Genomic DNA, 12,026 nt, shown 5'->3' on the forward strand with positions numbered 1-12,026 from the left:
CTATCTTTCCAAAAGTTGCGGTTATGGATTCCTAACTAATTTAAATACAAAACAGACCTCTATGTTTTGATTCTTTGACAGTTTTGGACCCCTAGTCCATTGTTGACTCGGTCAACGCTGACGTGGCACCCTAAGTGAGGTGCCACATGTCAATTTTTTTTGCCTTGGGGGTCCAAAACTGCCAAAGAATCAAAACATAGGGGGCTGTTTTGTATTTAAATTAGTTAGGGGTCCATAACCGCAACTTTTGAAAAGATAGGGGTCCAAAAGTGCAATTAAGCCTAAATCTGGTGGTGTTACGTGGACTGCACAATCACATTAAAAAAATTGTGTTAACTTTTGTTCGTGATATTTTAGGGGACAAAAATCAATTATCGAGTAATGCTAGCAACACTCTATTTTAAATACTCTCTCTAAATATTTACTCTTTTATTGATTTAAATCATTGTGGGTCTACATTTTGAAAATTGAACGTCCATAAAATGGTGGGACATACATTGATTTCATCCAATAAATAAGTAATTCAATAAATGAGTAAATGGTAGAGAGAGTGCTGCTAGCATTTCTCATCAATTACCATATGGAGTGACAATGATAAAATATTTACTATAAAACTTTGATTGAGGGTCGGATATGGTCTTTGTCGATTTGGCCTATTTCAATTCTTGTGTATGCAACTATCTTAAAATTTGACACAGTAACACTTAATTTATGCAATAATACGTTGATAATACATATGTTGAGTCGATTATTTATCTAAACAGAATTTAGAAAAATGTTATAAAAAATTTCACATGTTAAAACAAGAGATCTTAAACCAGTTATATATATATAATCAACTTAAAAGATCTAAAATACCAGTTAAAATCATGTTCTACACTAATGTCTTCTATATCTATATCGAGTACACACTTCCTTCCCCTTCTAGCCACTCCCACGACTTAACCACTATATTTTCATATTTCAACCAACTCCGCCTATTCATAGCCTCAAAATCAAATTAGACCTTGTAAAATCGTATGTTATTTATATTTATCAATTTTGTCCATTTCTCTTGGTTTATAATTTTTTAGTAAGTGAAAAATCATAAATTTAAATTGAGAAGCTTTTGTAAGATAAAAGTGAATGCAATCTTGGTCTTAGAGATGGCAGATTTGGGATATGAGTGATGCTATATAGTACGGATCTCTCGCCTACGAAAATTTACAAATGCTACTTCCCATGCGTATTAGGTTTGACTCCAGAAAAAGAAACGGGAGATTTCATATTAAATAATAAAAAAAAAAATATTAAACCGACTCTTCCCTCAAAAAAATAACATTAAACCTGTTATTTTACATACTAAGTCATAAAAAGGAAAAAAACAATCAAATGATGTGTTTCTTTTCTCGTCATTGTTTCTGTTTGGAATTCTAGATGTCATTCATACACAAAAGTGGTGATTTATTAGGGGTAGCATTCCAAAACTGCATAAAACTTCTGAGCTTGTTTGATATGATTTCACCTAACTTTATCATCTAATGGAGTGATTTTATACATGGTAATGAAATGAGATAAGAATCAATTAGATGTTAATAAATCATAGAATCAAAAGGAATTTGTGATGAGAATTATCAGGGCCAACATTAATTTGTGATGCAGGAGAGATGGATTTACTTTTCTATATATGCAGTTTGAGAAGTTTGAGAACATACTTATTAGTAATATAATATGTGGTAGAGCCATTGATTGCCACAACCCATCATCACAGATCCAAAAAGAACTCCCTCAAGAGATCTCACTTCCCACTCACCAAATTAACCCCAAACTTCTCCTTGGTTTCAAAAAAGCCAAGAAAAAGAAGAAAAATGTAACAAATAGTGCAAACAAACTCTTCAAAACCAATTGATAGTATCTTAAGGAGTTGGGTTTAGGTCACCTTCTGACTTCATCACTCCACCTAAGTCGTTAAGATATTTGCTTGGTGACATAAATTCTTCGGATGGTGAATTTAGACAATGACCTTGTTTTGGGTTTAACTAAGATTGATGATGATAACAAAAGAAAAGGCTCAAGTCTTGCATTTAGATAAAATCAACCATTCATATGGTGCAATTTATGATAAAAACTGGTTGAAATGATAAACACTGCCATCATATATAGAAGTCCTTTTTACCATATGATAAATTGACTAAATCATTTTCTACTGCTATACTGGCTTATCTATTGAAATAACGTTTAAACTGAAGCAGTTTCTCCTGCCAATATTTATAACCATAGGAAAGGGAAGAGGAATAAAGATGGAAACACTTCAGTGTGAAAAATTCATTGTGAGGCATCCGAAGATTAAATAAAAATTCATTATAGAAAAATTCATTGTGAGGTCTGGTGAAACCCGGAAATTCAACGCTTTAAATGGAATTTAAACGAGTTCTACCATAACCTAAAACTGATTCTTAAAGTTACTTAAGGAAAAAACTTGTTCTGGTTTTGATTTCCTATAAAATTCAGAAGCAATTTAACATTGGTGATAGCTCATTAGTTCCAACTGCTACAAAAAGATACTGTACATCTACCGATTTGGTACTATAACAACAGAAATAAAGATATGACAGATGTGCTTAAAGAACAAATAAACCTTTTTCAACCCACTATAATGCAAAACAAATGAGGAATCCGAAGATTAAATAAGTAGCAGAGAATCACAGAAGACAAAAATCTACATTGTACGCCACTGAGACAGATAGCACAACTTGTCCTTTGGGGGGTCTTCATCCTTGATGCATGAAGTTTTTCAAAGTGTATCTGAGATTCGAAAATTCAATTTCTCAAATTTTAGAATCCACAAGTCTCATCTCATATAGATTAAGAAAGGAAAATAGCACAATAGGTTCACTATAACTCAAGTACTTCATAAAAAGAATAAGCAATAAGGAAAGGATGAAGACAGTGTGAAAATAATAATCAGTCAAAGCATGTTCATTCTTACCTGCAGCAGGGAGCACCTCAGAATTTGCAGCCTGAAAACAACGACGAAAATTAGACAAAGGCATTCCAGGTGTTCCACCTAACAATGAAACAGCCACTAATAACTAGGAGGTTTTACTCACTTCATCTTCACCAAATTCATCATCAGAGGATTCATCATCATAGTAGCTGGAACTGAAACAATGAAAACAATTATATATGAATGAGCAGCTCAGCATAATTTCAGGGTCAAGATCCCAGACCCCACTCTATAATAACAAACACATCTTCCAAATGCCACAATACGTCCCCAATAACAAAAAGCCAAGGAAAAGAAAGTTAAGGCAAAACGAAACATTCCCAAGTAAAATCAAAAGAAAAGTTTAAATTTAACATGTTCTTATTCATGAGAAACTTGTTCCAAACACCCTGTAGGCTGTAGATTAACCCAACAACCAGATCTGAAGGAACTAATTAGGCCCATATCATGAAAAGATCATAGTAAAAAACTCACTTTACATACTAAAAATATTATAAAGAACATCAGCCAAATCCTATTAATATGACGGAAACACAGAAAATAATGCAAAAGTCTATAGTTTCAAGAAATAAAAAATTGAAGATATTACTGAAAAAGAGCTTTACGAAATTATGTTGATATAGAAAATACAATGAAGAATTTTGAATTAGCTTTCATGTCAATCAAGTCAACATTAAAGTTTTGCTTATGATCACAAAAACGCAGCCCAATATAGACTTAGTGCATTTAAAAGAGTATATAACTTTTAAGTACTAACCAATATTTTAACTCAAACACATAAAACAAATAATACAATTCCTCTAATTCAACTTGCACTACCTTCACATCAAGTTATTAGCTATTTCAATCAAAACTTTCACTTTCCGTACAGGAACTGGGACCCACGTTTAAGTGTCTATCTCTCTGCCAATTAAGTGCAACATTGTGTTGAAATTGGGGCCTAACTCATCCTCACAAAACCGGTTTGTAAGGTGAGGATTGCCCCCACTTATAAACACATTGTCAGGCCATCACCTATCCGATGTGGGACTCTTAACACATCGAAGCATTTGGCCGGAGCCATGCTTAAGCATACAGCTGAACCTAAAAATGTTGGGATGTTATAGCATGTGAGCGTAGGGTGGGGGAAGGATGAACCAGTTTTACAAAATTCAAAGTAGGACGAAACCACCTACTGAAGTTTGAAAGACAAGTTCAAGATTCTTTTTGGGGTAAAAAATATGTCATGCTTTAGTTCACAAATGGCATACTCCATAAAATAATCATAGTAGTCTGTCTAACTAGTGAAGCTATTTATTTCATCAACCACCCTTTTATACTACGCAATGAAGTTGAATTAGTAAATTGAACCCATTCAAAGAAAAACAAACAAAGAAAGAAAATTTACCAAAACTTGATGGCACAACTTTCCAGGCATACATCTTCCAATTGGTTGCGGGCATCATCCAGCTTCTCCATATCAGCTGATAAACGTCTCGAACAGTGTATATTGATCTCCTCTAAATATGGGGCATTTTTTAAGATAAACGTAACGAATTGGATTTCATATTCATTTCCATAAAAATTTAAAAAGGATAATCGACTGAGAGAAGATTTGAAACAGCAAGGAACTGAGTTCAATATCAAATCTTCGCTATCCAAGTAGTTAAGTACCTAAATAAGAACCATTCAACAAGTCAATTGACAAAAATAATATTATTGTTAGTCTTGAACATGGCAAATACAAACACCGACGCAGAGAATAAAACGTACCACCCTAGGAATCTCAAGAACTTCCAATTTAGGAGTCTTTCGAAGGATGTGCATCAGTACTTCATTAGTGTTCTCGGGACTCCAAGAATACACATTAAGATGTGTCAAATTGTCAAATGAAGGAAGGAGATGGAGAGTATCCTTTGTATGGTAAAGACACTAGTAATGGAAACAAAACTATGTTCAGTATTGAGAGAAAGAAAATATGCAATGGTTATAAGAAACACATAACTAAAAACAACATTCTCATAGGCAGTATCGTATGCAATACTTAAAAAAAAAAAGAAATGAAGATGATAGGCAAATAGTGTAACATACCTCAAGAGTATCATTAGCTAGTTTGAGAGACTTGACATTGCTAAGTCCACTCAGTAGCTCAATTGCACACTGAGAAGCAAATACTTCATCAGGTGGAAACAAATTAATATCTGCATCAACTATGGAGGTAAGGTTAACAGGGATACATTCTATTGTTGGATCACATGAACATATTAAGGATATAAGATTCGCAGCATCAATCTTGAATGTACAACCATGATCATAATCTACACAATCAAAGTCAAAATGGACGGTCAACTTCCTTAATGTGGAAATTGCAACGCTAATCTGCATTATGTTCTCCCAAGACCAATCATACAAAGACAACTCTTGTAAGACTGGACACCCAGAAAAAAGACGTTGAACTGACTTCTCATTTGCAAAGGTAACATCTGAAACTACTAAGTTCTTTAGCTTAGGGAAATGAATACCATTAGGAATATGCAGAGTGAATTTGAGGTTTAAATGCAGTTCATTCAATGACTCGAAAGCTGGGAAACTATGTGGTAACACAAACTTATCATTTGGATGACCTAGTGAAAGTTTAAGATATTGCATTTTGTGCTTTGCAACAGAAGATATTAAGGAACTAACTTTGTCTGCATCAATAACACTTCTAAATATTTGAACACAAAGCCTTTCTACGCGGTTAGATTTTTGCAGTAATCTTCCAACTAGATCTAAGAGGCTATTTTCCTTGTTTTTCTGATCCAAGAGGCTATTTTCCGTGTTGTTCTGGTTTCGGGGGTCTAAGTCATATCGAGGATGACGAAAATTAAAATCAAATGCAGATAAGTAGGTCCACAATTGTTTCCACTTCTTAGCCAATATGGAAGTTCTTACAGCATCTTTCGTAGGGAGCAATGAAAGAATATGAAGAAGAACGCCCTCGGGTAAGTTGCTAATGATATCATCCACATTATGTTTTTGGATCTTATACGCATCAGTTGAGATTGTACAAGCCATGGTCTAAACCTGCCAGCACGAAATAATAAAGCAATAAGTTGAGCCAACATTTTAAAGTATGAGTGGCATGCAATTTAGGAGGCAAGCTTTTAGCTTAATACAACATGTACTCTATTGTATAATAATACATGAACTTCAACCAAACTGCTAGCTAGGTGTAAATCAAAGCAGAAAAAACAAATGAAAGGGAAATAGGGATTTGAATTTGAAATACTTGTGTTGTGTTATAGGAAATAAGGATTCCCTTATTATGAATGATTAAAAAATTAATCAACGGCAAAGCAGTAAATTGTAATCTGAAAAAATCCATTGATTTAATAAATTTGAGGTTGAGATTCGAATCCGTGGAGTTATAATTATAAAAACAAAATGAAAGAAAGACGATTAAGCTAGTTAATAAATAGAATAGAAGAAAAGGAAGAGATTAACTTAGTAGCAATGAAGAGAGTGAAGCAACAAGCTAAAGAGCATACTGCGTGCAGTGGTTAACCTCAAACCTGATTTTGATGGATTAGCCTCACTAGTGTAAACCAAAATGACAAAGTTGAGTCTATCAACCTGGTGAGAGAAAAGGTCATAGAAAAGGAAAAAAGATAAAGAAAAAAGTTTAAATAATATAGGAGAGTAATAGTCCTTTTATCGAAATTTTAAAATAATTTCCGTTAATATTATTATATTAATATTAATAATTTAATATACTAACAAGTAATAAACCTGTGTTTTTGCACGGATCGCATAACATTGCGATAATCATATAAAAAATAATTACTTTGTTAATATTTTCAAATGTTTAAGGATAATAAATGAAAATTATCAATATTATTATAATATTTCTATTGAATACTTTTTTTCTTATAAATAGAAAAATATGTTAAATATTTAAGGATAACAAAATTTATTTGATTAGTATTGTGAAATGGAGGGAGTAAATTTATTCAAATTAATTAAATTACTCCAATGACTACGATTACTAATGGTTTTTAGTAAATTATACTTACTAATTTTACAATTAAAATCAATAAAATTAATCATTTCTTTATTAAAAATCATGCACAATATATTTTTTAAATAATTAAATAATGTGTAATTTTTTTATGTGTCCAACTATTTTTTATTTCCTCTAAAAAAACTGTAATTTATATTTGGGGTTTGACCATTCCCGTATCTTTGTTTGTGAGATACTGAAATTAATATCTACTAGTTGTATAGGATTGAGATCGGTGGCAGAAATTCCCCCTAAAATATCTTCTCCATAATCATATGTAAGTTTATAAGTGAAGAATCATAAATATATTTAAATCAAGAAGCTTTTATAAGCTAAAAAATTGGTTTTATTAGTGATAAATAATACTCCCTCCATTTCACAATAAGTGTAGTTTATTTGGTATAACATTAAAGGCATTGAAATCTTATGTTCATCACAAGCCTCAACAGCCATCAGTGTAGTTTATTTGGTATAACATTAAAGGCATTGAAATCTTATGTGCATCACAAGCCTCAACAGCCATCTATCTTAACGCTGATCATGCCTCCTCCTCCTCTTTCAATTCGGTGGTATAGCAATTGGTCGCTACAACCCATCATCACATATCCAAAATGAATTCCCTCAAGAGATCTTAGCGATAATTAACCCCAAACCTTTCAATGATCTCAGTAAGGCCAAGAAAAAGAAAAATGTAACGAAGGGCACTCATGACCAGGAGAAGAAAAATGTAACAAATATTGCAAACAAACTCTTCAAAATCAATTGATAGTATCTTAAGGAGTTGGGTTTAGGCCACCTTCCGACTTCATCACTCCACCTATTTCGTCAAACATCTGGTGCAATTTATGATACAAACTGGTTGAAATGATAAACACTGCCATCATATATAGAAATCCTTTTTACTTTAGTGTAACTGTTTGTTAGACTCTCAGTACCAAAATGCAGCTGGCCTTGAAAAGGCAAAGCAAAAATGAAGGTCTTTGAAGGTCAGCAATAAACTAACAGAAACGAACAGCAGGGATATAGATAACTTGTGATTTTAAGGATGTCAGATAAGAAACAAATATTTGAACCTTACTTAACTCATTTTAGACACCATCCTTGTTTTTAAGTGTCTCATACCATAAACTTTATTTCTCGGTTCTGATTCTCCAAAGTCATTTAGTCATCTCCCTAAGCTAAATTGAAAATTCTTGACTCAATTAATCCTATTCTCTATAACTTATCCTACTTGACTCAATTAAACTCTTCATCCTCACTCCCTTAAATAATACATGATGGAGTATTTCTTTTCCTTCAAAATGGAAGGTAACAAATTGAGAGCTTAACAAAACCAACTTTGATAAGACTACCCCCCACCAATAGACAGATTCCTATTCAATCACACCCAGACAAGTGACAGCAACTTCATTTTTTCTCCAAGGTTTAGCACAATAGGTGCCAGGTCTCACTGACATTGTGACTAAGCTATTCTATTAATTCTCTGCAAATCTCATGAACTGATCCTCTCATTTCTCATTTAAACGAGACATTGGAATGACATTTTCCAAAAGTCCAAACAAAGTAACATTCTTAAGTTACTTGATACAACAACGCAAAGAAGATAAACGAGAAGGAAATTTAGAATCTATCTTAAGAACCTTTTACATAAAAATTTATCCTCCTAAAATCAACTCTCGTCTGTTGACACACTACTAATAATGAAGTTGTTAATACTGCAGGACAGATAGCAATTGCAAAGTCACGAAATCAAAACTTAATCCAGAATCCGTCACTAAAATCACATCCTCAGATCATACACAATTTAATAGGGCAAAATATATTACTTCTGCATAATAACGAATTTTTAAAACAAATAGCAAAGCACATTCATATAAGTAGCGATCAAACTAACCAGAAAATAAAACATAATATTTCAGAACTGTTTTGAATAGCATCATACATGACACACCAAACATAACAATATCAACTAAAAGGACTAAAAACAACGACCAACACACCATTTATTAGACAAAGAGTGCAAGTGACGCACAGACCAAACATACTGGAACACACTTAGAAGCCACCACGGAGACGAAGAACAAGATGCAGGGTAGATTCTTTCTGAATATTGTAATCTGCCAGAGTACGACCATCCTCCAACTGCTTGCCAGCAAAAATAAGCCTCTGCTGATCTGGGGGAATACCCTCCTTATCTTGTATCTTTGCTTTCACATTATCAATAGTATCAGAGCTTTCCACCTCCAAGGTAATAGTCTTCCCAGTAAGTGTCTTCACAAATATTTGCATGCCACCACGAAGCCTCAAAACCAAATGCAAAGTAGATTCCTTCTGGATATTATAATCGGCCAAAGTACGACCATCCTCCAACTGCTTTCCAGCAAAAATTAGTCTCTGCTGGTCAGGAGGAATGCCCTCTTTATCCTGAATTTTTGCCTTCACATTATCAATTGTATCAGAACTCTCAACCTCCAAAGTTATGGTCTTTCCAGTAAGGGTCTTAACAAAAATCTGCATACCCCCACGAAGCCTCAAAACCAAATGGAGAGTGGACTCCTTCTGGATGTTATAATCGGCAAGTGTCCTTCCATCTTCAAGCTGCTTACCAGCAAAGATAAGCCTCTGTTGATCAGGAGGGATACCCTCCTTATCTTGAATCTTAGCTTTCACATTATCAATAGTATCTGAACTCTCAACCTCCAAAGTAATAGTTTTTCCAGTTAAAGTCTTAACAAAAATTTGCATTCCGCCTCTCAATCTAAGCACCAAATGAAGGGTAGATTCCTTCTGGATGTTATAATCAGCTAGGGTCCTTCCATCTTCTAGTTGTTTCCCTGCAAAGATAAGCCTCTGCTGATCAGGAGGGATACCCTCTTTGTCCTGTATCTTGGCCTTGACATTATCAATGGTATCCGAGGATTCAACCTCTAAGGTGATGGTTTTTCCGGTCAAAGTCTTTACGAATATCTGCATTCCACCTCTCAATCTAAGCACCAAATGAAGGGTAGATTCCTTCTGGATGTTATAATCAGCTAGGGTCCTTCCATCTTCTAGTTGTTTCCCTGCAAAGATAAGCCTCTGCTGATCAGGAGGGATACCCTCTTTGTCCTGTATCTTGGCCTTGACATTATCAATGGTATCCGAGGATTCAACCTCTAAGGTGATGGTTTTTCCAGTCAAAGTCTTTACGAATATCTGCATTCCACCTCTCAATCTAAGCACCAAATGAAGGGTAGATTCCTTCTGGATGTTATAATCAGCTAGGGTTCTTCCATCCTCGAGTTGTTTCCCAGCAAAGATAAGCCTCTGCTGATCAGGAGGGATTCCCTCTTTGTCTTGAATCTTGGCCTTGACATTATCAATTGTATCTGATGATTCCACCTCAAGGGTGATGGTTTTACCAGTCAATGTTTTCACGAAGATTTGCATCTGTTTAAATCAACAGAACAAAACATCAGAAGCAGAAATAGAAATAACAAATGATTATGAAAACCCTAATTGATCGGAATTAGGATAATAAGGTACACCATAAATAGAAAATTAAACAACTAATTTGGCGAAAAAACTTCAAATAATCTATGGCAGGTAAGAAATCAAAAACACGATCAAGTGATAAATTGAATTGGATCTTATATATCAAAACCAACTTTTTCAACGAAATTGAAACAGAACACCAAAAATCAAATCGGAAACCCTAATTCATCTAAATAACAACAAAACTAACAACAAATTTGGGGAAAAAGCTTCACATCTATAACAGATCGTAGATTAGAAACAATAATCAATTGAAAAATTGAATTGACCTAAATTCAAAATCATCCAGCACAGGAGAAACTGTTAAAAAAACAAACAATATTTAACAATTTCGGAGGTATTGAATAGAATCGAAACCCTACTCATATCATGAAATGGAAGAGATAGAAAACGGAGACATACCTTGAATCGTAGATAGAAAGAAGAAGAAAAGAGAGAGTTTAGGTTTTTCGAATATCGGATTAGGATCTGATCAATTGGTGAAAGATGGTTACGAGAGGAAGTCGTATTTATCTGTTGGATGTACCGAGTTAATGACTAAAATAGCCTCCGGTCTATCTACCGACAGGTATGTAACACGTATATTGTTTAGCTGGCTAAATACCATAAGTTTGGTCAACAAGCATATCTGAAAAATTTCTCTCAAAAAAAAAAAAAAAAAAGCTAAAATTTTACGTGTCTAAAAATATTGTTTAAGAAATTCTGAAAAAAAATTGAAAGAATATTTCATGCGAATGGTTAATATAAAAACATCGCAATTATGTGGTGTTTGATTATAAGATTTTTTTTTTAGAAATAATTATAAGATTGTTTTTTTTTTTTTGAAAAAAAATAATTATAAGATTGTTAGTATGTTCATTTTTTGTTGTCAAGTAGTCTAGTGGCTGGAGAAATTCACAAGATGAATAAGTGGGTGTTCGGGGTTCGAACCCCAACCCACCCCTTCACACATTGTGCATTATCCCTTATCAAATGAATTAAGCTCATGGGAACAACATGGTCATTTTTAATATGATATAATTGTTGGTATGGTCATGAATGACTTATATTATTGGAACGCTCAACCACTCCTATGTTTATGAGAGATTTTAATTGCAACTTTATTTTTAGGATTTTTTTTTAGGCTTAAATGTTCTTTTGGTCCCTCGTTTCTGTTAGGGTTTTAAAAAAAAGTTAACTCATGGACACGTGTCACCTTGTCATTGGTTATGAGTTTTTTTTTTATACAAATTTTTTTTTTTTTTTTTTAAATATATTTTTTTTTGTAAAAAAAATAAAATCTCAGAGCCAATGACAAGGTGACACGTGTCCACACTTAACATTTTTTTATTAAAACTAACGGAAACCTAACCGAAGGGACCAAAACGAGACTAAAAAAAAACTTAAAATCCTCAAACAATCTTTTTTTTAGTTAAGGGACCAAAGCGGTACCAATTAAATAATTAAGGGACCAAAAGAGCATTTAAGCCTTTTTTTTTTATTGGT

The 12,026-nt window shown here is 33.5% G+C and overlaps 2 protein-coding genes and 1 pseudogene across 3 annotated transcripts; 1 reads left to right on the forward strand and 2 right to left on the reverse strand.

Annotated features, from left to right (window-relative positions):
* Positions 1 to 2,441: 2,441 nt before the first annotated feature.
* On the reverse strand, positions 2,442 to 6,623 carry LOC25492930 (F-box/FBD/LRR-repeat protein At5g53840). 2 transcript variants are annotated; one of them, XM_013601259.3, is made up of 7 exons: positions 6,452 to 6,623; positions 5,057 to 6,031; positions 4,739 to 4,897; positions 4,374 to 4,639; positions 3,090 to 3,141; positions 2,969 to 2,999; positions 2,442 to 2,784 (listed from the first exon to the last, which is right to left on the reverse strand). In XM_013601259.3, exons 2-7 carry the CDS (start codon positions 6,020 to 6,022, stop codon positions 2,774 to 2,776), a joined length of 1,485 nt encoding a protein of 494 aa, XP_013456713.1. In that variant the 5' UTR covers positions 6,023 to 6,031; positions 6,452 to 6,623; the 3' UTR covers positions 2,442 to 2,773. The 2 variants fall into 2 exon arrangements, with proteins under 2 accessions (XP_013456713.1, XP_024638259.1); XM_024782491.2 differs by having other exon boundaries at positions 6,520 to 6,615.
* LOC112420891 (uncharacterized) lies at positions 6,081 to 8,413 on the forward strand (annotated as a pseudogene).
* A 437-nt stretch (positions 8,414 to 8,850) lies between these two features.
* Positions 8,851 to 11,105, reverse strand: LOC25492931 (polyubiquitin). The gene is made up of 2 exons (XM_013601260.3): positions 10,944 to 11,105; positions 8,851 to 10,436 (listed from the first exon to the last, which is right to left on the reverse strand). Exon 2 carries the CDS (start codon positions 10,434 to 10,436, stop codon positions 9,063 to 9,065), a length of 1,374 nt encoding a protein of 457 aa, XP_013456714.2. The 5' UTR covers positions 10,944 to 11,105; the 3' UTR covers positions 8,851 to 9,062.
* Between the last annotated feature and the right edge of the window lie 921 nt (positions 11,106 to 12,026).

The sequence above is a fragment of the Medicago truncatula genome, chromosome 4 (assembly GCF_003473485.1).
Source record: "Medicago truncatula cultivar Jemalong A17 chromosome 4, MtrunA17r5.0-ANR, whole genome shotgun sequence".
Taxonomy (NCBI): domain Eukaryota; kingdom Viridiplantae; phylum Streptophyta; class Magnoliopsida; order Fabales; family Fabaceae; genus Medicago; species Medicago truncatula.

Excerpts from the sequence above, each read along its gene's own strand:
- LOC25492930 (XM_013601259.3), bottom strand. The coding sequence starts at position 6,022 with ATGGCTTGTACAATCTCAACTGATGCGTATAAGATCCAAAAACATAAT. Across the intron at positions 4,640-4,738 it reads TTCTTGAGATTCCTAGGGTG|GTACTTAACTACTTGGATAG; the intron begins GTACGTTTTATT and ends GTTCTTATTTAG. Across the intron at positions 3,000-3,089 it reads ATGAATTTGGTGAAGATGAA|GCTGCAAATTCTGAGGTGCT; the intron begins GTGAGTAAAACC and ends CGTTGTTTTCAG.
- LOC25492931 (XM_013601260.3), bottom strand. The coding sequence starts at position 10,436 with ATGCAAATCTTCGTGAAAACATTGACTGGTAAAACCATCACCCTTGAG.